Source organism: Neopsephotus bourkii, unplaced genomic scaffold (assembly GCF_033783945.1).
Source record: "Neopsephotus bourkii isolate Nb327-2 ecotype Australia unplaced genomic scaffold, CSIRO-AGI_Nbou_v1 NB_463, whole genome shotgun sequence".
Lineage (NCBI taxonomy): Eukaryota > Metazoa > Chordata > Aves > Psittaciformes > Psittacidae > Neopsephotus > Neopsephotus bourkii.
The window spans coordinates 590,838-618,374 of NW_026900965.1; the positions used below are offsets into that span (position 1 = coordinate 590,838).

Consider the following 27,537-nt stretch of genomic DNA (forward strand, 5'->3'; position numbering starts at 1 on the left):
TCAGGAGTCATCCATCATGCAGCCCTGACTGCTCTGGGCCACACAGACCCGTCCGCTGCGGTTCGCTCCCAGCCGGGAGGAGGCTCTGCCCGGGAGCCAGGGTGCGGAGGCCAGGGTCGGACCAGCCAAGCAGAACCCATGGGAGCGAGCACCAGGGCAGGGGAGAAGGGAGCCGGGTTCTGGCGCAGGGAGCGACTCACCTGAGCGTGAAGAGCAGCAGCTGCGGCGGCGGCCGCTGGGTAGGTGAAGGCAGCATGGGGGATGGCGGGGGTCAGCTCCGTGGTGTACAGCGGGTACGGAGCCCACGCCTCTGGCGATGCTGGGATAAGAGCTGCTCCAGTCAGGTCATCTACACAGCAGGAGACAAGGGGGCAGCAGCTCAGTCACGGGCCCCAGCAGCTTGGCTCAAGGGGTTTCCAACCCCAAGCTGGAGCTTCGCACTGAGGCATAAAATCTTGCACCCCTGCAGCATTCCTGTAACCAGCTGCTCCTCCAGCCTTGCCAAGAGAGGCCAGGAACATGCTCTGTCACTGCTCAGCTACCCACCTGGGCTTTGGACACACACATAGGACAGGGCTGGTGTTACACGATGGCAAGACAGAGGACAGGGCTTTCAGCACCACGTTACAGGCTGCCCAACAAGCTCCAGCAGGGCTGCCCACCCCACCAAGCTACACTGAGGGCATGTGACACAGAACCCATCCTTTCTGGTTGGCACCTAGGGATGATTTAAAGGACTTAGGGTATCACTTGAACTACCCAAACCAGTTCTGCTCTCCCAGCAATTCCAGTGTCCGCCAGAAGCCTTACCAGATGCCTGTTACTCTGCTGTAACCCTAATATTCTGGCCTTCTTGCACCAGGCATATTTCAGCCAGAGCATACATACGTATGGCTCTTTTTCCACCCTGTCAACATTCCCAGGGTTGGGCATCTCCCAGGTTGCACCAGCCGTGACCTCAAAGCATACTCACAAGGGTCCCGTGCAATGAAGTTTGCACCCAAGGCAGGGTGGATGTTGGTAGGATTTGGCGTGGCCATCAGCTTGCTCTTGGCCATCTTTGTGTTGGCTTTTGCAAACTCTAATCTCAAGGTCTGGGGGTTCTCTGGGTCAAAGCGGATGCCCTGTCACAGAAGAAAGCACAAGAATCTCTCAGAGGGGAGGTTTCCAGTCCAAGCAAGGGCTGTGCCTGTCCACGGAGCAAATCCCAGCTGGGGAAGCAAGGCCACCATGCTGCAGTCACATGCCCATGTCACCTCACTGCAACACTCGAGCTCCCACATGCTCGTATTTCTCTGTTTGGCTAGCCTAGGAGCACTGTTTCCAGCATGGGGGATACTTCTGCCAACACTGGCCAGGAAATTTCCACCTGCTGGAGCTGGGATAACCCATCTGTACTGGCGCCCCTACCTATAGTGCTGCTACAGGCAGAGATACTAGCACATGCCATGGTGCCCAAAGCAAGGTCTACAGTAGAACAGAACCAGATCAGCATGTCTTGCTGCCTAGCTCCCACAGAGCATGTGGATAGTTTTGGGTATGCATCCCATATTGACCATCTTCAGGTCTTTTTCTTGATCTGCAGCAGTTGGAAACACTGAATGTGCTGAAGAGCCCATACTAGACAGCATAGGCCCTGCCATGCAAACAGCAGCATGGGAAGGCTGGTTTCCTTCCTTTCCGAAGGAAGTACCTTCTGGCTGCAAAGGTCTTGGCAGATCAGAGTCCAGGACAAGGACCTGCTCTGCTGACCTGCCACACACTTGACACCTGGGCATTTGGCAAGTGAGGCTTTAACAAGGCCAGTAGCAGCAAGCAAGTCCTACAGCCACATGACAGACCAGCTTTGAACTGAGCCTGCTTCTCTACCCTCATACCCTGGTAAGCTTGACCCAGAGCTTCAGAAAGCTCATGTTAAACAAAAGTTGAGCTCCACATGCCTACTTACAGCATTACAGGGTGTCAGCTAGGTATCACCCTGTGCCTAGGAACCATCTGTGCCCACAAGACCCCTCTTCTCATCTGTTTTCCGATGGCTGGTTCCCCAGAGAAAACCTGGCTGCTCCAGGTACCCCAAGCAAAACCCAAGTCAAGTGAGTGCCCATGTTGGTGCTCCTTGAAGAGTAGCTCTGGCCACACATTGACACACATAGATAACCCATGCTCAATTGAGCAAGCTGGCTCTCTTAGTTCACCAGTCTTCCCTATACGTGAGAGAGCACTTAATGGATAAGAAATAGGCTTCACAGCCTGGATCTTGCCATCAGAGGCCAACTATTGAGTTGCATGCAAACTCAAGGAAAAGAAGTAGCTGTTCTTTCCCCATACCCTCACAGGCCCTGAAGCAGTCTTCCAGTGGTCAGAAACTTCACCTACACTAAGTGTGGAATAGTCTGCATTCATTTGCTCACACTGATGTCAGCCTTAAACAGCTCTGCTGCTTCCCTGGGGAGATGCTGCAGGACCATTTAGCTTCTGTACTCAAGGGCACAGCTAAGACACCCTAACCCTTCCCATGCTATAGGCAAGCCAGATACAACTTTAGCCCACAGCTATGGGTCTAGTTACAGCATATGACCCTAGATCTCCAAGATCATCAGGTACTCCCAGCACATTGGGTACTCACATTCAAGGCGTTCTTTGCTGCTTCAGCACCAGCCCGGCTGTCAAAGGTCACAAAACCAACTGGCTAAAAGAAATAATGCTGATTTTAATTTGGAAGTCTCTTCCAGCTCCTCAAGCTACCTGCTACCCCCTCTGCCCCAGACAGTTTACAGCAAGCAGAAGAGACCACCTAAAGCTGCAGAGGGCCTTCAAGGAGGGCTTGAAGTGCCTTAGGTCATCTGCGCAAGAATCCTGCTCTGTGGCTGCTCCCACCACACCAAAATGTTCTGGCATTCATGTATGCAGGGGCACTGCTCATCCTGGTAGGCCCCAGCAAGGGTACCCCATGCTGACAAGGGGGACTGGTTAGGAAGGGGGTTAGGGTGGGACTGGGGAAGGCTTCTGGCAGCACAGGGTTTGAGGCTGAAGCATCAAGTCTCATCCAGCCCATACGGCCCTGGGAAGCAATAGAAGATATGGAGCCATTCAGCACATACTGAGAGCTTGGGGCCACCAGGATAGTGGAGGTGAGAAGAGCCCTGCTGTAGACATGGTGCTAAACACAGCAATGCTTTACATAGTGAAATAGTATCTGTCCCCCTCCCCTCCCACCATGGGTTTTTTTCTAGCAAAACCCAAGAAAGCTGGAAAGAGGAGATACCTGCTTTGAAGTTAGCTTGATCAGTGACCCTTCATAACCCTGCAGAAGGGAAGAAAACAAGTCAGTGTCCGGTTCCTGAAGGAGCCAAGCTACAATCGAGATATGACACAACAGCTCCAGGAGGTCCTGTAGCACCAAATCCTTCATGAGGCAGGGTTTGCAGCAGCAGTAGGTACATTAACACTTCTTTCCCACCAGAAGAAGAGACTTAGAGTAGACTAAGGGCAGAGCACATATCTTACCTAGTGTCTTCTGGCCCTTCAGGAAGAAATCCCATTTTCTAGCCCTTCATCAAGCTACTAAGACTAGCATCTTGCCGGGCTAGTGTCTACAGAGCACAGTTCACACCCCGCTAGAAGACTGCAAACAAGGAAACCCCACTTCCCTCAAGGCAGCCTACATGTTGATCTAGCGAAGGATGGAGAGATAGGAGATCATGACACATCCTCAAGGAAGTACTGATCAGTTAGGCCAAGCAGCCTTCATCAAGCTTGGAGATGGCATGATGTCAGCAACTGTCTCCAGGGGAGGGTCACTAGCTGAGTACAAGCCATAGGTTACCATGTTGGTTTCATAGCAGGTTCCCCAAGCTTTCACAGAAGGCCAACCTTCCCACTTCATCCTTTCTGCCCCTCTGACAGAGATCCTGGCTGCAAGGCTGGCCCTAAGACAGCGTCTTTCTTACCAGAGACCAAATCTGAAAACCTTCTTACCTTGAATGGTCGGAAGAGTAGGTAGAGCTCTCTGGGCTTGATATCCACAGGAAGACCACTGACAAACAGTGTCCGTACCTAGGAGAGAGGTCAACGAGGTCTACTGAAAGGAGATGCTTAGCACCAAAGCAGGAGAATAGAGCACAGCTCCAAAGCTAGGTGCAACAGGAGCAAGACATCTTGCACCAAAGGTGGCCTTGCATGCACCAACCTTTCCCTACTGTAGAGAAGTGCTGGCCAGGATGAAATACACTCACTCCTTTCCTCCATGCCACACAAGATTTAGACTTTTATAAATAGTCCCCAGCAGAACAGTCAGGGTTGATTAGGGCATGGGCACCAGTCCCACAGTCTGACTGGACTTAGACTAAAACTTGAAAAGACCATAGGCTGCCAACAGCACTAACACAGAGTTTGACACATATCGATAGGTCCAGAAGAGACTAGTACATCTCTAGCTCTTTCTACAGATCATACACTAGATCCCCTTGCCTTAGGCTATCATGGCACTTCTGCCAGATTCAAAGAGAGTCCTCAATTTTGAGCAAAACCTCACTGCTATACTTACACCTTCTGACTCCTGCAACAGCCCCCAAACATCACTGGGAGGATGGTTTTGGGGGTCTGTTCCAGCTCCTCCACCAACAAGCATTAGATCCTTCAGAAGCTGCTCCCAAACCAGCTCTGAAGAGTGTTTGCCCATTGTGCCCAACCAAAAGCCAGCTGTGCTGCACAAAGTCCATGGAGGCTGCTGCTCTCTCCAAGCTGTAGAATTAACTTCCTGAGACCAAACACACTCAGCACGTATAAGCAAAAATTGAGTACCAGAGGAAGATTCCAATCCAAAGCCTTGAAATTATCTATGACAGTTCATGTGAATAGCCAGGAAGAAGAAACAGTGCAGAAGGCTCATGGCCTGGGAGAACACAGACCATCATGGCCACCTTCCCCCTGCACACTGGGAGACATTGGCCTGGCACCCTGTTTCCATAGGAAGCACCATGATGAAGCCTCCAAGACTTCTCATAAATCAGCACAGAGCTACAAAGGGAAGTTATGTGCAGAGGTCACAGACACTGGTTATCATTAACAAGGACCATGAGACCACAAGCACAACTCAGGCAGCACAGACAGATGGGTGAGGGAAGATAGAAGACTATATCACAGTATCACAGTATGCTAGAGATTGGAAGGGACCTCAAAAGATCATCTAGTCCAATCCCCCTGCCGGAGCAGGAACACCTAGATAAGGTTACACAGGAACGTGTCCAGGCGGGTTTTGAATGTCTCCAGAGAAGGAGACTCCACAACCTCCCTGGGCAGCCTGTTCCAGTGTTCCGTCACCCTCACTGAGAAGAAGTTTCTTCTCAGGTTTAAGTGGAACCTCTTGTGCTCCAATTTATACCCATTTCCCCTTGTCCTTTCATTGTTTGCCACTGAGAAGAGCCTGGCTCCATCCTCGTGACACTCCCCCTTTATATGTTTATATACACTAATAAGGTCACCCCTCAATCTCCTCTTCTCCAAACTATAGAGACCCAGATCCCTCAGTCTTTCCTCATAAGGGAGATGCTCCACTCCCTTAAGATGGAGCTCTGTATTCCTCATTTTTCATTGCATAGGGATGTCACCCTCTGAGCTAGTCCCAAACAAACCATGAGGAGGTCACAGAGCGATGCCCAAGTGTTCAGAATGGCACCAAATAGTCCCAGACACTTTTGAGCTGCAAAACACACAGCCAGACCAGGAGCTCTCCAAGCCAGACCCCATCTCCTAGCCTGTTCCCAGGCTGGAGTAACCCCCCTGCATTTGCAGGGCAGAAGGAATCTGCTCCCACATTTTAGCTTCCACTCCACCATTGTTCCTTCCCAGACATCTGACACATGGTTAAACTTCTTTTGCCACCCAAGTGAGCAGCACACACTTGCTCTGCTCCTGGGCGGGAGACAGCAAACACCTAAAACCACAGGGGCATGCAGCAGAGCCTCTGCACCCCCTCGCTCTGGAGGCAGCCTCCAAGCAGGAAGGTTTCTCCTTTTTACAAAGAGGACACAGGACTCCCTGAGCTGCTGTGCCCAAGATAGTCCTGGCAGGGCAGGGAGGCACCCTTCACATCAACTCAGGGCAGCTTAAGCCTCCAGGACAGAAAGGAATCATGAAAGCCTTGGGTCCTCTGCCCCTCTTGCTCTCTGTGCACATCAAGACCAGCTGCCACCACCCCGTGAACACCCGACTGTGCTGCTACCACCCCCATCAGTATGCAGAGCCCTTCTCAGCCTGGTGTGCCTCAAGACTGCTGCAGAATGCAGCCACTGAGCACCCTTCCCTCCAACACCAGCTTTCTTCCCATCCCCTCCCCGATTCTTCAGTATGAACGGCCCTACCACACACCCCAGCTTTTGCTGTGCCCTGTCTAGGGAAGCAGTATGCTATCTGCAGCACTCCAGAAACACTTTCCAAGCCCAGGCTCAGGCTGACAGTATTCCCACCCTGCCCAGCCCCTCATCTGATGTTTCAATGGATCACTCCAGGGCCACCTCATGCCCAGACAGAGCTGGCAATGACACTGTCTCTCACTGTGCTGGCTGCCTCTAAGACTTTGGTGCCTGTGCTTCAGCACCAGCTACATGGAGCACTCGCAGTGCATTCCCAGAAGACATACAGCCATCTCTTGCAGGGGAGGTCTGTGCAGTGTGGTGGCACACATGTGCCTCAGCCATGTGAAAGCACCATCCCTTTTCAATATTTCAGGATCTCAGGACCCCAGAATGGATGTTTCTTCCAAGCAGATAGAAATCTGCATCCCTGTTGGGTCTCTAAATGGTCCCGTGATGTGTCATTTGGTAAGTCCTTACGACAGGCGTGACAGAATGGAAGATGCATGGCTGCTCAGGGAAGGGGAGCTCAGCTACTCAGACCCCTTACAAAAGCCTGAACAGAGCAATGCAAGTGCCTAGGAAAGCTCTTTGTCAGAGTAACAAGCTCCTAATGCCAGTCCCATAAGTTGCTGCTGAAGACAGGAGTAAGAGACCTTTCTTTGAAGGCCAAAAGCTTCCCTTGGCCTCCACCAGTCTGTCACCGTACACTGCATTGGGAAGGGTATCTCAGCCAAACCACAGCACCCACCAAGGGCTGGCATCACCTCAAAGAGAGCCTGGAAACAACCAGATGTCGCCAGCTGAAAACCTATGAACAAGGTTTCCCCAGAGGATCTCAGCACAGACTAAGGAAGGTCCCTGCTCAGAAGAGCTTCTCAAAGGTGAAGAGATGAAGTGATTTGTTTTCCACGATCTCTGCAATTCTGCACATTCATTAAGTGGTCGAGAAAAGGGTAAGGGGAAAGTGAGACCAAAGTACCCAGGGAAGGGAGGGTGAGGCTGGTGAGACCTGAGGACAGAGGGAGGTGAATCAGAGGGAGGTCACTTCCAAGACAAGGTATAAACATGGGATCAGCAGCAATCAGAAAGCAAGGAGATCTGGGTTATCCCACAGGAGAAACGCAGGAGGCAACTTGCCAGTCTGAGCATCCTGTGCACTGTGGCCAAGCCTGGTCCAACCTCCTCCCCCTGCTCCGGAAAGAGGAAACCAGATGAGGGCAACAGGGTCTGAACAAGCACCTCCCAATGGATTAGCTGAACTGGGACTCTCCAGTCACTCCCCTGCAGTCCTGCAGGCTTTGGGAGGCCACCAGGACCAACCAGGGCAGATGGAATCCCACCTCCTAGCCCTTGCACTCAGCATGCAAAGACAAGGTAGACTTCTGCTTAAATAAATGTTCCCTGCTTCGACACCCTGCCACCAGCCAGCAGGTTCAGCCTCCCCAGAGCAGCTGGAAAAGCCACAGGAGAACAAGAAGATCCATTCTGAACAAGCTGCGGACCTGCCTGGGCCATCTGTACGTTCAGCAGGAACTTGGAGAAGATACAGCAGAAGCACATCTCCAGCAGTACCTTGTTCTTAGACTGCAGTGGTAGCAGCCGCCCAAGACACCAGGCAGGAGCGGCCCCATCTTGCCCAGGATGGCTGATCCGAACAGGACACACGGACAGGAGGGAAGCGGGGCAGGGAGCAGCTCATGTACAGAACACTTCCCTTTCCCCATCCTGCCCCCTCTGGGGATCTCCCCAGCCCAAGCACCTGGCAGGGATGGAGGAGAGCCGTGGCAAACAGGACTTGTGCCAGGAGGAACAAAACCATCTGGGCCATCTCTTTGAGAGGGAGGATCCCAGCATAGCTCCCCACGCAGGATGGAGGGATGGACAAGGACAACCCCAGCTAGTGCTCAAGTGGCTCTGAAGCACTCACACAGCTGTGTCTCACAGAAGAGACACATCTATTACAAGCATAGCCAAGTACTTAGCACCAAAGCTTTTAAGAACCCAGGCAGAAACACCTGCCTCTTCCTACCGGAGCTCCAGCAATGCCAGGACATCAGCACGGGTCTTACAACATCCACATCTCCCAGCCATGTCTGCTTTTAAAGAAGAGCTCTTGAAAGGGTCCCAAGAGGAGCCAGGCACTGCCCTGGGGCCCAGCAAGGGTCAGGTTATGTGAGAAACATTACATGTGAAGGCATGAGTACCTGCCTCCAGTGACGTGGCTCTGGTGGGTCTCCAGTGCCAGGCTTCCACTGAGAGACTGCTCTAAATCATCCCAGAAGCCAACAGAGCTGACCCTCTCCTCCTGCAGGATCAGCCCTGGTTTTGCATAGCTGTGGCCTCTCCAGGGCCACAAAACCAGCCTGGTCCTCGGGCTGTGCTCCCACCACCTGGAGCACACAAGCCTTTATCACCAGCAGTTAGGAGACATCAAGAACAGCTACAGCAGTAACATGCTCTAGTGCCTCATCTGCACTATACCCCTAGACACCCCCTGCTCCAGGAAGCCACCCACAGCTACAGGCCATTTTTCCTGGACACAAGCCACCTCCCTCTCGTTCACACCAATACATCCACAGAGACTTCTCCCTGTGCCAGCAGCCAAAGGGAGCCCCCGCGCCATCCAGGGACAGGCTCAGCCACAGCATCCCAAAGGCAGTCCTCGAGGTGCTGCAGCTCTTCCCCTGGGAGAGCATCACAGCGGTGTGCCCAGTGGCACCCGGGGCCACCAGCAGAGCTGCAGGGGGAAACGCAGCCCAGGCCACTTGACGCAAGGCCGCTGGAATGCGGCGAGGCTGCCCCAGGAGCCAGGACTTATAAGGCACAGAGGCAAAAGGCAGGGAGGCGAGCTGGCAGGACAGGGCTGCAGGGAGGGAAGCACTCAGGAGCCAGCCACAGGGCTTAGAAACAGGACAGCTCCCTCTTCTCACTGCCCATATGGACATGGGGCTGCAGGGTTCCCATCCTGGGCAGGTCTGCACACCAGCACATCGAACTGCCCAGGAATCCCAGCAGAGGGGAAACTGGGGCAGAGAGACGGCTGGTCCATGCTAGGGACAGCTCGGCAGGAGAGCAGGGCACCCCAGTGCCATGAAGCATGCTTCCTGAGGGGAAGAGGCTTGCTAACAGGCTCCATCACTGCTCCATGCCTCAGTTTCCCCCTCACCAGCAGTACTCAATAGCAGAGAGGCTGCAGGAGCTGTCTGCCCACTTGCAATTCCAGCACTGTATCCTCAATCCCGTGTCACCAGGCAGCTCACAGGCCAGTAGCCCAGAGTCCCAGCATAGGATCAGACCAGGAGCTGCTCCCACCGGTAAGCCCCAAGCACCAACACAGCAACCCACACACACAAGAAAGGTGTTCATCCATCCCCAGAGGGCAAAGAGGGCCTTAAATCATCCCCAGCACCTGAAGCAAGGAGGCATTTCCCTCCCAAATCAGCCTTTTGTACCTAAGGCAGCCCAGGCCCCACATCCTGCTCACCCAGAGGGGAGGAAGGCAGGCTCACCACAAGTGCACGCGCAGTTTACTCCCTGAGGCTGGGGCATTTCACATGTGCCACCACTTATAGCTGGATCAGCTCATCCCAGCACAGCTCTTCCCTGTGCCAGCAGGGCTCAGCAAGCCCTGCGGTCAGGGTAGGAAGGCATTTGGAGTGAGGGGGAAGCAGAGAGAAGCACGAGCCCTGCCTGGGGAGCAGGAAGCACATGTGAGCTGATAACCCTGGGCACAACGAGGCAGAACCCAAGAATAGTGCATGGCCCTTACAGAGGAAATGCTGCGGGAGCAGCTCTGCCCTCCTAGCGAGTGCCATCCCCTTCATTGCTGCAGGATCCCATGGAATGGGTGGCACCCACCCATGGGTTCAAAGCTGTTGAAGCATTTGTGGAGGTCAGTTCCACAACTCCCAAGGGATTACTGTCCCAGAAGGCCAGCTCTCCAGCTCAGGGAGATGCTGGTTGAGCACCATCAGGATGCCATGTGGTGTTCCACCTTGCCCAGAGGTCTGCTAAGCTAGAGGAGGATGTGCCCAAGTATCACAGCCAACGTGCTGAGGGATGCTCACATCCACACACATGCTACCCAACCCATGGCACTAAGCCCCTGGCTTCAGAGACCCAGCAACACATGTGCCTCCCTCTGATGTCCAAGATCCCTTTCACCATCAGCTGGAGCCATGGACCTGCCCAGAGGGGCAGTTCTCATACCAGGTAAACCTGCTGCAGACCAGCTCCTGCCATTCGCTCTTCTGCCAGGAGACACAGAGGTGAGCCAAGTTCCTGCTGGCCTCCGCCCACAGAAGAACACATTGGTATGGATGCAGGACCCTCACAAGGTACGTTCTCACCTCTTAAAAAAGTACATCTGCCTGCTTCGCCCTCCCACAAGGTGATTCCTGAGCACTTTTCAGTCCTGTGCCTCCTCTGCCCACAAAGGCACCCGAATATCTCCTTAAACCAACCTGATTTGGGGCAGCACATCGCTAGCTGCCGCAGCCCCACAGAGCATGCCTGGCACCCCCACAGCCCAACAGCAAGCAAGTCTCTCACAAAAGCCAAGTGACAGCAAGCTGAAAGCTTGCAGTGGCTCTCTGCTGTTGACAGTGGTTATTGAAGTGGCACCCCCATCACAGGGAGACCTTTGGGGACACCAGTAGGATGACAAGCACTCACAAGACTAAGCCACCATTGCATCAGTACAGTTCTTGGCAAGACAGCCCTCTCCACTGCCCAGTGGCCCTGTGCTATCCAAATATGGGCCAGGAATGTCCATCCCAACCAGCATCATGCCCCGGTCTCCCCGCAGACCCCAAGCAGGCACCATTCCATACAACACAAAGACAAGACCCTGAGCCCAGAAGGAGAGCCTGGGGAGCAGGGTAGAGCACACAGCAAGAATGGATACAATGCACAGCCCAAGCTTGAAGGTGCCCACAAGAAACAAGTCACATCCCAGCCAGCTCCACACCGGCATCCCACTGTAGGCAGAGAAATCCTGGGAAGTGAAGCTTCCTTCCCTCCTCCAGTACTTCCCAAAGGAGCTGGGTGCTCTCTCCACGTCCACAGCTTGTTCTGCACTTCAAGCCACTGCTACAGGTGGCCCAGGGAGGTCACACTTTCAGACAGACACTGGCCTCCAGCTCTTGAAAGCAGATCGGACCAACACAAATCCCAGGTCAAGAGCTTCTGACACACAGCCATGAACCAAGACCCAATCCCACACTAACACAAGAACTCATCATCACATTCTCTGCAGCACAGCATTGAATATACCACACCAAACTAGGAGATGCAACATCTCCATAGCTTCTTCTGGGCTACGCAGCAGGACTGGAGATTCTCCTCAACAGGTAAGACTGCCCTCTTGGCTCCTTGGGTTTCCAGCAACCACAGCCTGTGGCCGAGTAAGCTTGGGCTCAGTGACCAAGGGGAGCAATGTGCAAGGCCAGCACATACGGTCCCATGCAACTTTCCTCTGGAGATGCCCACTCAGCTGGATGGAGGCAGGATCTCATATCTCTGCTTGGTCACCCTGCCCTAGCACAGGGCTCTTGGCCAGTTGAGCTCTAGACTCTTCCTTCTCATAGAGCACACAGCAGAGCTCAACACCTTGTCCCTGCCCACAGGACTACACGCAGGAGATGATGCTCACCAGACAGCTGGACAGAGCAAGCACTATCCCTGCTCCCATCTCCAGGCAAGAGCCAGCGGGTGAGCCCTGGGGCCAACGGAAGCCTTGCCACCTCAGACACACCAAGAAAAGCCCAGACTTTGCAGAAGCCTCTAGCTCTACATGCACTGCCCTCCAGCCATCATCCAAAGCACCACAACACCCCTTTGCTGGGGTGAAATGAGGAGAAGAGCAGGCCTGGGGACAGGCAGCATCTCAATCATGTCATGACCTCCTCCTCCTCCTCAGACATGCTGGGCTAGCTCAGGATCACAGCTACACTGACATACCTCAGCATGGCCCTGGTTCAGCAGGTCCAGTGCTGGGGCTAAATCCCACCACTGTGGTCCCTCACCAGGTCCAGATTCACGGCACTGAGAACATAGGAGGAATTTGGTTTCAGCCATTCCACATGGCACACATGTCTTTTAAAGCACAAATGAATCCTTTCCATTTACAGCCTCTGCCACATGAGACTGTAGAGAAGTCTACTGAGGAGGCTACTGAGTCCCAGCCAGTGCCTGGTACTCCTGAAGAGAAGGTGCTCACCACTGCATGAGATGCTGACCACCGCACTTCCACACTCATGCCCTGGTGAGACTTCAAGCTGAAGCCTTTACTTCAGGCCCTCGGAGGCCCAGGACAGGCAGAAGCATTGGTCCATGATCCAAGCAGCAAAGTTTTCATGACCAGCAAGCCTAAGGGGTCTTTTGGCTCCAGAAGTCCTCTGTACCACTTCCAGCAAGAATCATACTGGACCTTCTGCACCACCAGTTCCTCTAGCAGAGGCATGAGGAAGCACAGCAGAGCCTGAACCACTCTTGGCTCCCTTACAGATATCTCCAAGCATTTCTGAAGCTGGGTCTCATTTACCAGACCAACTACACAGCCAGGTAGCAGGAGGAGGAACAGTTACCCCATCACAGGGTCCACCTGATTGATGCTCAAAACAACGTAGTCTCGTATCTAAAACTTCAATTTGAAAGAGCAAGAAAGGAGAAATAAGCTTCTTTACAGAGGCATATTTACATTGTCCTGGACAGGAGGAGATAACAGAGAGATTCCCACAGCTCTCCCCCAGTAAGAGCAATCATTGATACACCAAGAAGAGGTCTGGGAACACACCAGTTCCCAGAACCTCTGTGTGCATGGTGACTTCAGGGTGTTTGCTCAGCCAACAATCTGTCACTAATAGGAAGCTGCATCTAACATGGAGGGGACTTTTAGGATGCATGAAAACAGCTCTGAAGCACCATCCTGCTTCAGCCAGACAAAGTGCAAGACAATTACCAAGCAGTGAGCACAACTACTACACCCTCAAGTTCTTTGTAGCAAAGACCTGCATCACAGAATCATTTGGCTTCAGAAATTATATTAAGCTTATTTGTTTCAAGTCAGAGAGCTAGAATCCATGCATGCAAGAGGTACCCAGGTCCACTCAAGCAGAGATTACAGAAATCAAGAGATGCCTGGCAGCAGTCCAGGAAGTGCTACAGGCATCCAGCACGTAACACAGGCTGCTCACCACTGGCATTCCCATGTGGTTCTGGCAGCCCCATTGTGCAACAGCTACAAAAGGCCAAGAATGAAATACTCACTACTTGAGAGTCTCCCTAGGAGCCAAGAGCCTCCTGCCTCCCCTACCAGGGCATCTTTAACAGGTAACGCTGCAGCCTTTTTGTGGACCAAAAGGGAAGATGATCCTTTCCTAGCAGGTAGCTTCTGGTCCTCATCTTACATTTGATGCTTTCCACATTCAGAAGTCCATGATGTCTGACCTACCATGACAGCAGCAGCCACCACCCATGGACTTGCAAGCAAGCCTTTAGCCCAGCCAAGGGAAGGGGCCAAGAGGGCACGTGGGATAACCACAGACTTCAGCCACCTGCAGTGGGCATCTAGACAACCAGTTCCAGATTTCCCCTGCTCCACATGAACCCAGAACTGTCCAGTGACCTCCTGGGAGAGTAAGGAAGAACTCCCAGAGCAGAAGCAACACTTCTACATCAGAAACAGCAGGGTGAATGCATGGGGTCCTTAATGCGATGTGGCCACGAACACAACATACAGTGTCCATGTCCAGGTCCTCCGGAGGCTGGGGAAGGCTCTGCCTGCAGCAGGGGTGTGCAGCACCCAGGCAGCTTCTGCCTCACACCAGCCCTCAGGAGAGCTGCCACACAGATTGGCGGCTGCCTGGAAAACTAAACAGAAGATAGCAGCAATGGGGAGGGCCTGAGCTTGGGGAGGTGTCTGGTGAGGAACAGCAGGGACTGACATTAGGCCCTGTTTGTTTAACATTCCCGTTAACGACCTCGAGAGGAGCAAGAGGCATTCCTGTCCTCCGCATGTCACCGGGCAGGAAGCGGCTGCGAGATCCAGGAGCTTGCAGATAAGATAAAGGGAAAGGCTGAATTTGGGAGCTTTGCCCCACACCATATCTGGGGTGCACGGCGCCCTTCTGCAAATGCTCAGGGATGTGGTGATGGAGGCTCATGGAGGGGGGGGAAATGGAGGAGTGTCTGCAGCACCAGGACCTGGCTGCATTATCCACACAGCACGGGAAGATATCCCAGCACGCCTCCTGTGTATGCTGGGACTGAAAGATTCCACTTTGCACTAAATATATTTATCACTCTGTGTCAAGGGAGCTCCAGGCAAGAATTTGGGCTGGATCTGGAATTACGCCCCTCAGACCACGCCAGGGCCCTGAACACAAGGTCACTCCTGTTGCCACCATTAGCTGCTTCTGCAGTGAGGAATGGCTCCTGGTCAGCCAGGAGGATGTACAGGGAAAGCAAATGCTCTGAGGGCTCCCACAGGCTCAGGGTAGCCACCACAGAGCCCAACCAGCAGCTCATCACCCACAGCGTTGTTTGTGATGGATCCTGGTAGAGAGAGTCCTTCCCAACAGCAACCCCACCAGGGATGGGGACACCCCCATTAGTCCCAGCCCACCAGCTCCCAAGCATCCTCAGCCACCTCTATGGTGGCCAGTCCTTTGCTGCAGCCCTGGGTGCAGCACCCAGTGAAGCTGCAGACCATCTAACAGGGTGGATGGAACCATTGACCTCCAGCACGCACCCACTGGTGACATGATGGAGAAGAGGGACTGCTTCTGTTCAACTCCTGCCCTATTCCCAAGGGATGTAGTCTTTAACTCTGCTTTCCAGACACTAAGCATTGCTCCAGAGAGGACTTGGCCTCCCCAGAGGGCTGGGATTTCCAGGCTCCCAAAATGCAATGGCTTCCATCACCCACTTTGCCAGACCACCACCAAGAGCTCACCCAGCCAGCACCAGGGGGACACCAGGCCAGCTGGAGCAACGCCACTGGGATGCAACAAGCGGCATTGACCTTGGGGAGCTTCACAGGCCACTGAATAATTGGATCAAGGAGCCCCGTTGTCCTGCGCGCATGCGTGCAGAGCCCACAGAACCCCCGGATCCAAGCCTCCAACACCAAGGAAGCACCACACGGTCCCCAGTGCTCGGTCTATCCCCACCCACACCAAGCCACCCAGTGAAGCTGGGACATGTCACCAGCATCACATCACCTAAGCCTTGCTCCACTCAGGGTGGAGAAATGCTACGGCCACCACCTGCCAATCCATTCCACCCCATTACCCACATCCCCTCGTGCTGGGCTGGAGACCAGTGGGTGCAATGGCCCCAGGACAGCTGGCGCACGAGGACCGTGTGGCCCCCGTGGGTGGTGGAGCAAGCCAGGCGCCATGTTGCGGCGGTGCGAGCGCACGGCGCGCTGGAGCTAGCGAGGGGAGGGGACACGGCACCTCCCCGGGCGTGAGGACTGCAGCAAAACGCTGCTGAGGCCGGGCATTTGCCAGCACCCTCTCCAAGATGGATGGCAGCAGGTGACCCACTGCACCAGCACCTGCTGGAGGGACGCAATGAGAGAGGCGCCGTGCTCGCAGTGATGCTACCAACATCACTACCAGAGAGCCAGAGAGCAAACGGGCAAGGCTGCAAGCTCAGCTTTGGCATGGTGCTACAGACAAGAGACCCTTGCAAGCCCTCCCAGCAGAGTTCAGCAGCAGCCAGGCTTCAGCTTGCAATAGCCATCTAAGGGAAGGGGACTGTTGGCAGGGCAGCTCACAGCCCTCCAGCCCCAACCAGGCTGCCAACAGCAAGATCTCCACCACCATGGTCCAAGTGTACCCACATGGGCAGAGCAGTGCCTGGGTACCAGAGCCTGGTGCCCTCCAGCCACAGGGACTTGGGGACAGGACACTGCCCACGGGCACAGGCTGGAGGGAGGAGGTACCTGCCAATCCCCACCCCGGGGGTGCTACAGGGACACAGGGCTGACAAGGGGGCTCCCAATCCTTGCTGCATCCCCGGGATGGCCCGGGGGCGCCAGCTCTAAGAGATGCTCGCAGCGTCCTGCCCGAGGTACTCCAGCCCCAGACCCCGACGCTCCATACCCCGGCTCCAAGGTCGGGACAGCCCCAGCATCCCCTCTCTGCGCCCCAACGAGCCAGGGCTGCAGCTCCGACGCCGTGCCGTCGGTTCCACAAGCACGGCACTGTGCTCCGGCCCCAGCTCCCCTACACCGCGGTGCCGCAGCCCTGACGCCTCAGTTCCCCGATGCCGCCCTGCTCTATCCCAGGTCCTCCACCCCCGACGCCCCATCGCTCCAGCCCCGCCGTGCCTCGTTCCCGGTTCTCACCTCCTCTTCGACGTTGCCGCTGCCGTTGGTGTGCTCGGTGTCCTTGTTGAGGTTGCTCATGGTGAGGTGCGGGGCAAAGGGGCGAACGGGGCGGGGGTGATGCCGGTGCCGGCTGCTTTGGAGCTCCGGTGCGGTGCCGGTGCGCAGGGGCGGTGCGGGGCGGTGTGGGACGGCGCTGCCCTCCTGGCTCACATGCGGCGTCCCGGGACCTCGCCGCAGTTAAGGGCCGGGGGTAGCGGAGCGCAACGAGCCGCAGCTGCGGGGCCGACGCGCCCCAGCCCCCGCCGCCGCTCCCGGTGCCGCCGCCGCCGCCGAGCACCGAGCAGCGGGGCCGGGACCCGCCCGCCCCAGCCCCGCCCGCGCGGGGCCGCCCCCGGGCCTCCCGCCGCCAATCCCGGCCCGGCCCGGCCCCGGGGGAGCGGCGCCGCTGCCCTCCTCTTGCCGGGAGCGAGTTATTTTAATTACTTTCGTCCCCCCCCCTCTACGAAAACTTTCTCAACTTTGATGAACTCCCGGGCTCCGACTTCCTTAAAGGGCCCGCCCGCCCCTCCGCCAGCCCCTCCGCCCCCACGGGGCCGGGCAGCTCCCCCCAGGCACCCCCGCGGCCGGAGGATGTGGCTGAACCCCGCGGGGGTCCGAGAGCCCCAAGACGGCCCCTCTGTGACCCCCAGGAGCAGCAGCCTCAGGAGCTCGGGACACGGGGTCCCATAACCCCGGGACAGAGGCCCTGCATCCCCCGGGATGTGGCGCTGAGACCCCGGGAGAGCAGCCCCAAATCCCCTGAAACAGCAGCGCCTGATTCCCTGGGGACAGCAGCCCAGTTCCTCTTGCCGGAGCTGCCCCACATCCCCGCAGACAGCCGGTGGGTGCCACGATCACAGCCTTGCTCTCAGGCTGGGAGGACAAGCAGGGTTGAGGCACGTCCATCTTCCTGCCTCATCCTAACAAAGCGAGCAGGAAAATGGGCACGGGTTGGGCTTCCAGCTCCTCAACAGAGATCCCCACCGTGCCCAGGGAACAGCCCGACCCGTTCCCATCTCTGCTGTGACAGGTCCCTGTGCAAGGCAGATGTGAAAAACCCAAAGGGTCTGGGGTCAACCCACCAAGCACAGTTTGGAACTAGATGATCCTTAAGGCCCCTTCCAACCCAAACCATTCTATAACTCTAAGCAGGAGATGCTGAGGGGATCTGAGCCAGTTACAGCATTGCTTGTACCCAGTCCTTGCCTCTTCCCCAGTGCTGGGGCTGGGCAAAACATCATCCCTACTCTGCCCCAGTGAACTCATAGCCCCCCTGAGCTGTCAAAGCAGCGTGTATTCCCAGCCTTCAGCTTGCCAGGGTTAGCTCTGTCTGGAGCTGCTCTAATGCACTCCTGGCCTGTGCTGTCCCAGCTGCACTGAATGTCACTTCAAAATCAAACTGACCCCATGACCACCCCTGAGCACATTTGCTGTCGCTAAGGGGTAACGTTTTGCTCATGTGCGTGTTGTAAATAGGTGTGAGCCTAGCTGGGGACAATCACAGCTGATTTCTCCACTCACAGCTGGATTTAGGGTCCTGTTCAAGCCCCAGCCTGTCTTGCTTTACCAGCTAGTTATGCAGAGGCTGCCCATGAAAATTTAACCCTAACCTCAACCATCCCCTGCACAAGCATCATCCAGCACCAGGTCCAGCGCTGCAGATGACCTGCAGGCCATTGCTGAGGTGGTTCCTGTACTCAAGCAACTGTCTGCAGCATAGTGTGGTTTCATTGCAGGAGGTGTGTTGGACAGGAGGAAACATCCTTCTGGGAGCGTTGGCTTTGCATTTCCTTGTTTTCTAGGTTAGGGCTTTCAGCAGCAGCTGTTTGCATGTGGCACTGTGTATTTACCTACGGAGTTCTCTTGCAGACAGCAGCAAAGTGACAATTTCTTTTTGTAAACCTGTGCAATGAGGGGCTCAGCCGCAGAGCCTGGGCCCTGCTGGCCCCCTAAGAGGGGAGGAAAAACCCACGCTTTTTAGTTTAAAAACCAATCTACTGATGTACAGTGATGTCCTGCAGCATGGGTTTTTGGGAGACCTTTCACACCCAACCCTGCGGAACCACAGGGAGAGCCCCCCCAGCCCGCACATGGAGCTCGGCACAACACAACTCCAGCAAAGAAAGGGCTATCTCCAGTCTCCAGTGGTGCTGTGCTTCACCATAACCCCAGCCCAGTGTAAGGCTGCGTAGGAATAACTCCCAGGAATAGCGTTGCCTGTGTGCTGAGAAGACTCGAAGCGAGCCTGCCCTGACGAAGAGCAGGAATATTTGCTTCCTGACCTAAGCCAAAACCAGCGTAACCTCACAGAGCTTTCTCACTGGTTGGGGTTGTTTTCTTTTACTTTCTACACAGTTTAAGTCACGAGATGCAGAGCCTGCAGCAAGCGGGGGGGGACACAGAGGGTGGAAGCCAGAAGCAGCAGCGGGATTTTGTCAGACCCCCAAGGAGAAAACTGCTGCCTCTTCCAGAGCAGCAAAAACACTCGCTGCAAGTTTGAGAGCTGCTGCCTCCATCACACGGGCAAGAACAGTGGGCCCATCACATCGCTGCCAGACTGATGGCCCATAACCTGTGGTTTATTCTGTAGGTAAGATCATGGTGTGACTGTTGGGCAAGAGAGAAGCATCCTCCTTGCATCACTGCTCCTCAGAGCTGCATGTGGTGGCAGCATCCTTACATTCCAGCATCTCGTGGCTCCTAAGTCCCTTTAAGATCCTCATAAACATCACACCCAGGCAGCCTTTCCCCTCCCACAGCACCACAGAGAAGCAGCATGTGCTTCAGCACATGGAGCCCCTGATGGTGTTTTCTGCCTCCAGGAGCTTGCGAGGATGGACAAATAAAGCAGTTGTTGCTGCCAGCTCGTGCAGGTGAGCCAGCCCACCACCAGACAGTGATGGCTGTGCAGTGGTTTTGGCTGAGGATTTCTTCTTTGGGTGATTCTCCACTTCCATGTGGAAATGCTCAGCTTTAACTATGCGATCTGAGAGTGCAGCAGCTGAAGTGGTGCAGGACCAGGGTCTCACTCTGGTTTGCACCATGCCTATCTAAGTCTTACAGCAATGTATTTTTGCACCAGCACTCATGACCCTCAGGCATCTACCTCACAACAGCATCCACCTCTGCAGTCCAACCAAGGGCTGCATCAGAGACCCTATCCTTGCCATACCATATGCACTGAGATGGCCTAGTTAGAAAAGCAGAGGTGATGCTGTGACTATCCAGCCTGCACCCACCAACCTTTCCCACACTGCTCCACATTGATGAAAAGCACCTGGAAGAGACCAAAAAGTTAGTCTTATGCCTAAGACTCCATCATCTCCTGTGGTCATTTGAACATGCACTTCACTTGCAGTGTTGCGACCTACGTAGCTTGCATGGGGTAACTCAGCAGCAGTGCCCACCTAAAACCAGCTGTGCTGCCACCAGCATGTGACAGGGCTCAGAAAGCAGCTTGCAAGGGAGGCCTCCAAGCCATGAGCCCAGCCAGGTCACTGTGAGCTGGAAAACAGCATCTTCACCTCTAGAGCAGCTTCCAGATCTCCTCCATGTTACTTCACACACAGGGACAAGCAGCATGCACAGGGCTGTAACTGTCCCCAGCCACCTTGCCACGATGCCCTATGCAAACAGCTCTAATAGTGCTGTAAATGATGGAAACTGCAGTGCTTTGCCAAGAGAAAGGAGTAAAAGCAATGAGGTGCTCACAACCATCAAGCAATGCCTAGCTAAGGGGTTACTTAAGTACTTGAGATAGAAACAGGTTGTAATCAGCTGAGAAATCAAGGTGGGACTTGAAATGACAACCACCTGCACACAATTGTGTGTTTTCACACAGTTTCTTAGCTTGACCTTATCCAAGGGCTCTTTCTCACTCTTGAGCAAGCAGGTTACCAGCTCAGGAGGCTGGAGAGCCAGGAGCAGGCTCCAGATGCTCAGATGCTATTACAGGAGATAACAATGGATGTCCCTCTTCAGCTGGGCTCTTACATCCTGTATCTGCTGCCTATCTGTTTTGTGATCCCAGGAGTCATTCACACACCTGTAGAGACGTGAAGAATTCCATTCTGGGGATCCTGGTGGTTGTCGCATGGTGGGTCTGTGCTGCCCTCAAGCCCATCGCAGGCTGGGTCAGCTTTGCATGAGGTACTGGATTGTTTTGCTGTTTCTTGGTGCTTATCTGGGACAACAACTGAGCCTTGGCGCTTGTCCCAGGGCAGAGCGGGCTCTCCCATGCCACTTCCAACATATCTGAGGTATGGGGAGGGAGGATTTTCTCTGCTCACCACTAGCTCCAACTCCCCCTCCTGTCCTTGCCCGGGAGGCCCCATGTCTCTGGATCATGCCAACTGCTCTCCTCCATCCTGCCCCAGAGATCCCCCTGTGCACTTCTCAACTGCCCCTGCCTCCTGCCCTTAGTCCTTCTGATTAATTATTCCAGACTGGGATTTGTAACACCAGCTGGAAAGAGGCCATAAGCCATGGGATGTGGAGAAACCCTGATTTCCAAGCAAGCAGCACAGACCACCTAACCCTGACACAGTGGCTGGCACTGCCACATCAAGTGATGGCCATGGGCAAGTTGGGTGCTGGTGTCACAAAAGACTCTTTACAGGACCTTAAAGGAGTTCTCAGAGACCTTTCTGGCCACAGGCAGGAGAAGGCTTTAGGGAGGAGATGCTGCTTTTGGTATAGAGTGCCATCTAAACATCTGAAGACTTGTTACAGCATCACATAGTGATGGTGGGAAGAGACCTCTGGAGTCTCCCATCCAACAGCCTGCAGGACTGTCACCAGCACTGGATCAGGTTGGTCCTGCTTGGAAAACCCTGAAGGATGGAGCAACCCCACCTCTCCAAGTGTCTATCCTAAGGCTGCCCCATCCTGCAGGGAGAAGTCTTCCCTAACATCCAGCCCTCCTGAGCGACCATATTTGACGGCTGTCCCACATTATATCATCTGCAACTGTCAAGGAAAATGTAGCACCACCATCTTTGTAACTACCCCTCTAGGAGCTGTAAGCTGCTAGTAGACCCCCTTTCAACCTCCCTTTGGCCAAACTAACCCAGCCCAGCTCCTTGCCAAGCCCTCACTGAGAACTTCTGTGGTTCCCCTACCTCCCAGTCTCCATCTCTGCCCGATGCAGAGCCTACATGGCCATTCCTCCTGGCTCCACAACCTTCTGTGGCCCATCTGTCCCTAGACAGCGGGCATGGCACTTGGCCAAGGCCAGGCTGAAGAGCAGCTCCCAATCCCTTCCATGCTTTGGACCACATGCCATGTGGCTACACTGATCCTAAGCACCACAGAGGTTCAGGTGGTGGAGAGCTGCTCCCTTCAAACCATTCAGATTCCTGCTGGTCTCAGTCCTTTTGCTGGATTTAACTGTGGTAGCTGCAGGACGCATTGCTCCCCCTGGGAGAAGGGAATGGGCAGCCTTGGAGCACGTGCACACAAAGTGCAGTTACAGGCAATGTTGTCATAAGAGGCATGAAAACTCCAAAGCAATAGGAGAATGTTCGAAGGTTGGAGAGCGGCGGATCACCCCATGTAATGCCCAGAGCAACTCCCTGATGCGTCCACTCTATATCCCAAACTGATCAGTAAGGCATGACCAGTCCCTTGCTGTCTGAACCTGTGACATCCCCAGGAGGGATTTAACTAGCAGGGAGACAGTGAAAATGGTGGCAGGAAAATCGGTGCTGGGGACTGCTGGTGTCTGGGTACAAATGACAGGATGCAAATAGCCCCATCCTGGGGGCTGCGCTGGAGTTTGGGTGGCCTGGTGGGTGCTGGGCAGAAATGAGGAGTGGGGGAATGGCTTATCCAACATCACATGCCTGGAATAGCTGCTTTGAGGACGGTGGTGAGTGCTTTCAAACTTTAATTCCTTTCCATACGTCATCACTCGTCTTCCCCAGCTCTGCCTTCCCTCAAGAGGACAAGCTGAAGCTAACCGAGAGAGACAAGGGCTCGGAGGTGTGCGCAGTGTTTGCTCAGATGCATCACACAGCTGCAGAGCGGCTTTTATGGGCATCTCAGAGCAGCTCCTGGCAGCGCCGCTGAGCTGAGTGCCGAGGACGCTCCCTGCGTCCCGTGATGTGAACCCACTGAGTGGGCTTCACACCAAAAAGGGGCGAGGAGAGCTCGTGTTTGACAAGTTGAAATGAAAAGATGCCACCAAACAGAAGAGCCTGCTCGGAGCCTGAAGCAGAACAATGAACCCAAACGCTTCCCTCTGATGGGTTGCAGATGCAGCACGCCAGGAATGTCCTGGGGGGGAAAGCACTGCTGCACGGAGGGCTTTTGCTGTTTGTTCACCTAGGAAATAGAGACAGGCATTTAGTCTGCCCCAAAACTCTTCGTTTTTTCTGCCTTGAAGGTGAAATATGGAGAAAAAAAAAAAAAAAAAAAGGCAGAACTTCTCCTTGCTTGTGCAGTGCTTAAACAATGTGCTGTTATCTCTTCACTTCTATAATTAATGTGTCATTTCCATTCTGCAGCCATACTAATTATGGGGAAAGAAAGCAGTGGGAATCCCTTATACAGGCTTTTGTTAAAGGCCCCAGAGCCAACCCAAACCCGTGCACTGAGTGTTTGCAAGCCTGGCTCCAGCACTCATCCTCCACTGAACTGCTGCCCAAGAGGCATCGGTAGCTGGAGGCAGAAACCTGGCTTTGCCGAATGTGGGACGAGGGCTGTCTCAGTGCTGGAGCCGTGCGATGGGGCAGACCTTGCAGCACCATTTGAGCACCAGAGCTCTCCCTCCATGTCCCTCCCCTGTAGCTCGGAGTGATGAGCTCATCCATAGAGGAGCTGGGAGCTACCCAGGTTGCTGTAGTCCCATGCAGGCCAGAGCAGGGGGATTTCTGCAGGTGGATCTGTCACAGAATCATAGAACCCCAGATTGGTTTGGGTTGAAAGGGACCTTAAAGCTCATCCAGTTCCAACCACCTTCCACTGGAGCAGCTTGCTCCAAGCCCCTGTGTCCAACCTGGCCTTGAGCACTGCCAGGGATGGGGCAGCCACAGCTTCTCTGGGCACCCTGTGCCAGCGCCTCAGCACCCTCACAGGGAAGAGCTTCTGCCTAATACCTAACCTGAACTTCCCCTGTTTCAGTTTGAACCCATCACCCCTTGTCCTGTCTCTACAGTCCCTTACGAAGAGCCCCTCTCCAGCATCCTTGTAGCCTCCTTCAGACATTTACTCCTCACTTGAGCATCACTGGAGCAGTCCCACAGGAAGAGGGACAGGCTCTCAGCTCCACAGGGAAAGACTCCCCCAGTATCGCAGCTCTGCTCAGTGCCTGGCACTTGGCACCAACAAGGTGGCACCAGTGGTCTCCAGGTCTGTCCCAGGGCACAGCACTTGTGGCAAGCCCTCACCAGGCCAGATCCTACCCCTCCTGCCCTCTGCGGTTGGCTGACTGAGGTTCTGACAGGGTCCACAGTGAGACCATTGGCTTCAGTACCCATGTGGGTGGCTGGAGCAGCAGGGACAGAACATGACTTGACCCAGGGCATTGAGAGAGGATCAGTGTCATTGGCGTCCTGAGCCCGCATGTGTTGGCCTGGCCCGGCCACCTCTGGGTATCAGGAAACCCAGGTTGCTCAAGCTAGGATCCCTCAGCCAAGTGCTATGAAGTGGAGGAACCATCCTGCTCAGCAGACCCACCTCTGACCATCAACATGGCCTCTCCAGACCAGGATCTCTTCATCTTCTGCTAAATTATCTTCATATCAAATTAACAGTCATTATGGATCATATGGAGGGCAGAAATGGTCCAAACAAATATTGCCATTAAGCATCTAGACAATCAAAAAGGGCCACCTTGAGGGAGGAGGTGTGCAGCTTTGAACTCTGTCGCATGATACATTCCCTGGTCATCACGGGAAGTGTTACCCAAACTGTCCCAAGAGAAAAGGTGTCCCATTTTCATGCATGTTGTTCATGTCCAGCCCTTCTACACACTGGAGACCTTGTCAAATAAAACAAAAGGACTTGTGGAGGAATCCTTGGCAACATGACCAACATACACATGACCTTCCGACTTGGAAAACAGACGGTCAAAACCCCAAGTGAGCAATACCAGCGCACGCAGCGTGGCTCAGCTCCCCTGCTGCCGGTGACAGGCCGTGCTGCACTGCACTTCCCAAAGCCTGGCAGAGCAAGCCAGCGAGTGCAGGATCAGTGCCACTCCAGCCTGGATGTGGCACAATCTCTGGCAGCCACTAGCCTGGAAAAGCCCTTTATCTGCTCATGGATCATGTCCTTCCAGAGGACACTCCCTGCTCCTATGGGCTCCCCGTGGGCAGCCCACTCTGCACCTCCACCCCGGGGTGACGTGTCTCTGGGTGCCTTCAAGGGTAGGCAGTAAGTCTCCATGCATCCCTTTTCCTCCTCCCTGCTGTTCTCCAGGTGCATGTAAAGCCAAGGGAGGGCAGCTGGGGGCACCTCCCTTGTCACACCCTGAGTGTACTGCTCAGCATGGGGGAGCTCGCAGCCTACCAAGCATGGCATGAAGGTGAACTCCTGCTGGGTCCAGCCTCCCATCTCCCCTCGTCAAGAAGAACCCATGCCCTCCTCCTGGCGATAACGCTTGCTGGCCAAGGGTGCAACCTGCTCTGTAAAAGCTGTGCTGATGGCACTTTGAGGGCTGCTCCTTGGTCATGTGGATAATGAGAGGGATTAGCAAGTCAAGGGAGGATGAGAGCTAAATGAAGCATTGCCTTGCAAGACGCTGCTCCGTCCATCCTGCTTTGGGCAGAGAAGGGAAGCAGAGAGCAGCGCAGGCCTCCTGCTCTCCTGGAGCTGGGCGTATGAAAGCCAATGCGCCACAGCAGCACCCTTCCCGGTGCCATCCCTGCACAAGGGATGCTCACAGCAGTTCAGCCAGGCAAAGCCAAGGGATCTGCATGACCTGCAGGGTTTTTGAGGGCCCCTTGGCTTGGTCAGAGCCCACAGTATGCCAGCAGGCACAGTTAGTGACCTGTCCCCATCCCCAGGGCACCCAAGTCTCACCCTTTGGAGTTCCAGGAGTTGGCAGCAAACTAAAGCAATGTATCTTCCCAATTCTCAGTCCCAGAAATGCCAGACTTGTTTAAACTGGACTGTTTAGATGAACTTGTGTATGTCGGTATGTTGGACACCCAGCATGAAAGACTACAGCTCATGACTGAAGTTTGACAAAGACTTAAAACCACAGAAAACAAAGAGTTTTATCATGGGAAGCACTGGTCCCTGGGACGAGCTATAATTACTTCTATTCTGCTTCGACCACAGCTCATAAACCCCAAAGACCAACAGCCACAAAGGCCAACTTTCAGGAGCTGGCCTGTTTTCCGTGGCTTCAGTTGATGGGATGGAAGGGGGGACGCTGTGCTGTAAAGCACCCATGTCCCCGTGACTGACACACTGGGCTCACACCTGCAGTCCAGGCCTTTCCCGCAGATCACAAATCCCTGCAAAGTGCCCATTGCATCACTGACCATCGCCAGAGCAAACTTCCAAGGAAAATTTCCTTTTCAGGCAGGGCATACGGGCTGGGGAGCTGCAGCCTCAGTGAGGAATGACAAGCAAGGGGCTGTGATAGAAACTGTTTTGCAACCTGAATGATCTTACCCCCAAACAGCCCAGGCTGTGCCTCCCTCCCCATAATCTCATTAGTCTCCTTGGGAACACCCCCCCCCACACAAGAGCCCGTTTGCCCTCTTATCGCTCCCTATGCACCCCAATCCCCTCCAGGCATTGAGACAAGCCCCCTGTGAGGCTCAGGGGTCTGGCGAGCCCCTGTGTGTGCACCCTGCCAGGCACGTCCTGGGAATGCCTGATTTATAGCCCTGTGCCTCGCTCTGTTTACGCCAGGCGAGATATTTAAAAGGAGCAGAGCGAGAGGAGCCCGGGTTTTGTTTAAAAGTCCAGCGAGGAGATTTGCCTTAAATAGGCAAGAGCTGAGATTGGAGGGAGGCCGCCTGCAGCCCGGACCTCCGGGGCGGGAGCGGAGCTGGCACCAGCACAGGAGCTGGATGCAGGAGAGGTGGCTCCCGCTTAACCCAGGGAGCTGAATCACGCTGCAGCATCGCTCCAGCCCTGGCTTCGCGTGGCCCGTGGCACCAGAGGCACGCTTCACCTCCATGACATGAAACACATGAAACGGCAGGAACTGCACCGGCCCTCCTAAGCTCCCTCTGAACACTAATGGAGGCACTCCAAAAAGCTGCTCATGGCCAGCACTGGTGCCTCACCCAAAAGGAAGCCGTCTGCAGACTGGCACAGCCCCAGCTATGAGCCCTCTGAGCATCCCCCCTCCACTCCTCGAGGCCTTTTCCTTAGGGGCAAGGCTAAATGTGAGGCCATGCTGATGGAAAAGCCTCCCACGGGGGGACAGCCCCAGTTTGGTTTGCTTGGTGCTGAGCACAGATCTGCTTGCTCTCTATAAATACATCCGGGGTCAACAGCAGGGACAAGGAAGAGCTATTTAAACTCAAGGGGGACGCTGGCAAAAACAAAAGGCTATATATAAACTTTCCATGAGCAACGCCAGGCTGGAGGGAAGGTTTCAACTCCTGGAGCAGGGAGGTGGAGAAAGAACCCCCCAAGCAGTGGGATGAAGCAGTGGAATGGAGATTTCTCTGCATCCCCGGCGTGGGAAACCCCAAATTCCATCCATCCCCCATGCCCAAGACCAGCAAAGTCAGCAGAGGAGTCAGGAACCAGCCTTGCACCACAGCAGGAGCTCCCCAGCCCTCTCCAGGCAGGACAGCAAGGGGCAAGAAGCTTTTCAGATATTTTTCCACTTTC

General features: G+C 54.7%; 2 protein-coding genes across 3 annotated transcripts in view; both read right to left on the reverse strand.

The window, feature by feature from the left end:
* The window catches only part of RBPMS2 (RNA binding protein, mRNA processing factor 2), a 28,475-nt gene extending 11,425 nt beyond the window's left edge, over positions 1-17,050 (reverse strand). Inside the window, exons 1-6 of one of the 2 annotated variants that reach the window (XR_009724947.1) lie at positions 16,714-17,050; positions 3,979-4,056; positions 3,266-3,304; positions 2,627-2,689; positions 974-1,124; positions 201-349 (exon numbers count right to left, since the gene is read on the reverse strand). Coding sequence is in view for 1 of the 2 variants with exons in the window: in XM_061349862.1 (XP_061205846.1) it covers positions 201-349; positions 974-1,124; positions 2,627-2,689; positions 3,266-3,304; positions 3,979-4,056; positions 16,714-16,773 (540 nt within the window). In the remaining variant the exon portion in view is untranslated. The remainder of the gene's footprint in view (positions 1-200; positions 350-973; positions 1,125-2,626; positions 2,690-3,265; positions 3,305-3,978; positions 4,057-16,713) is intronic. The other variant, XM_061349862.1, reaches the window with a different exon arrangement.
* The window catches only part of SORD (sorbitol dehydrogenase), a 72,198-nt gene extending 54,693 nt beyond the window's left edge, over positions 1-17,505 (reverse strand). Inside the window, exon 1 of the mRNA XM_061349859.1 lies at positions 17,501-17,505. The gene's annotated coding sequence lies outside the window, so the exon portion shown is untranslated. The remainder of the gene's footprint in view (positions 1-17,500) is intronic.
* Between the last annotated feature and the right edge of the window lie 10,032 nt (positions 17,506-27,537).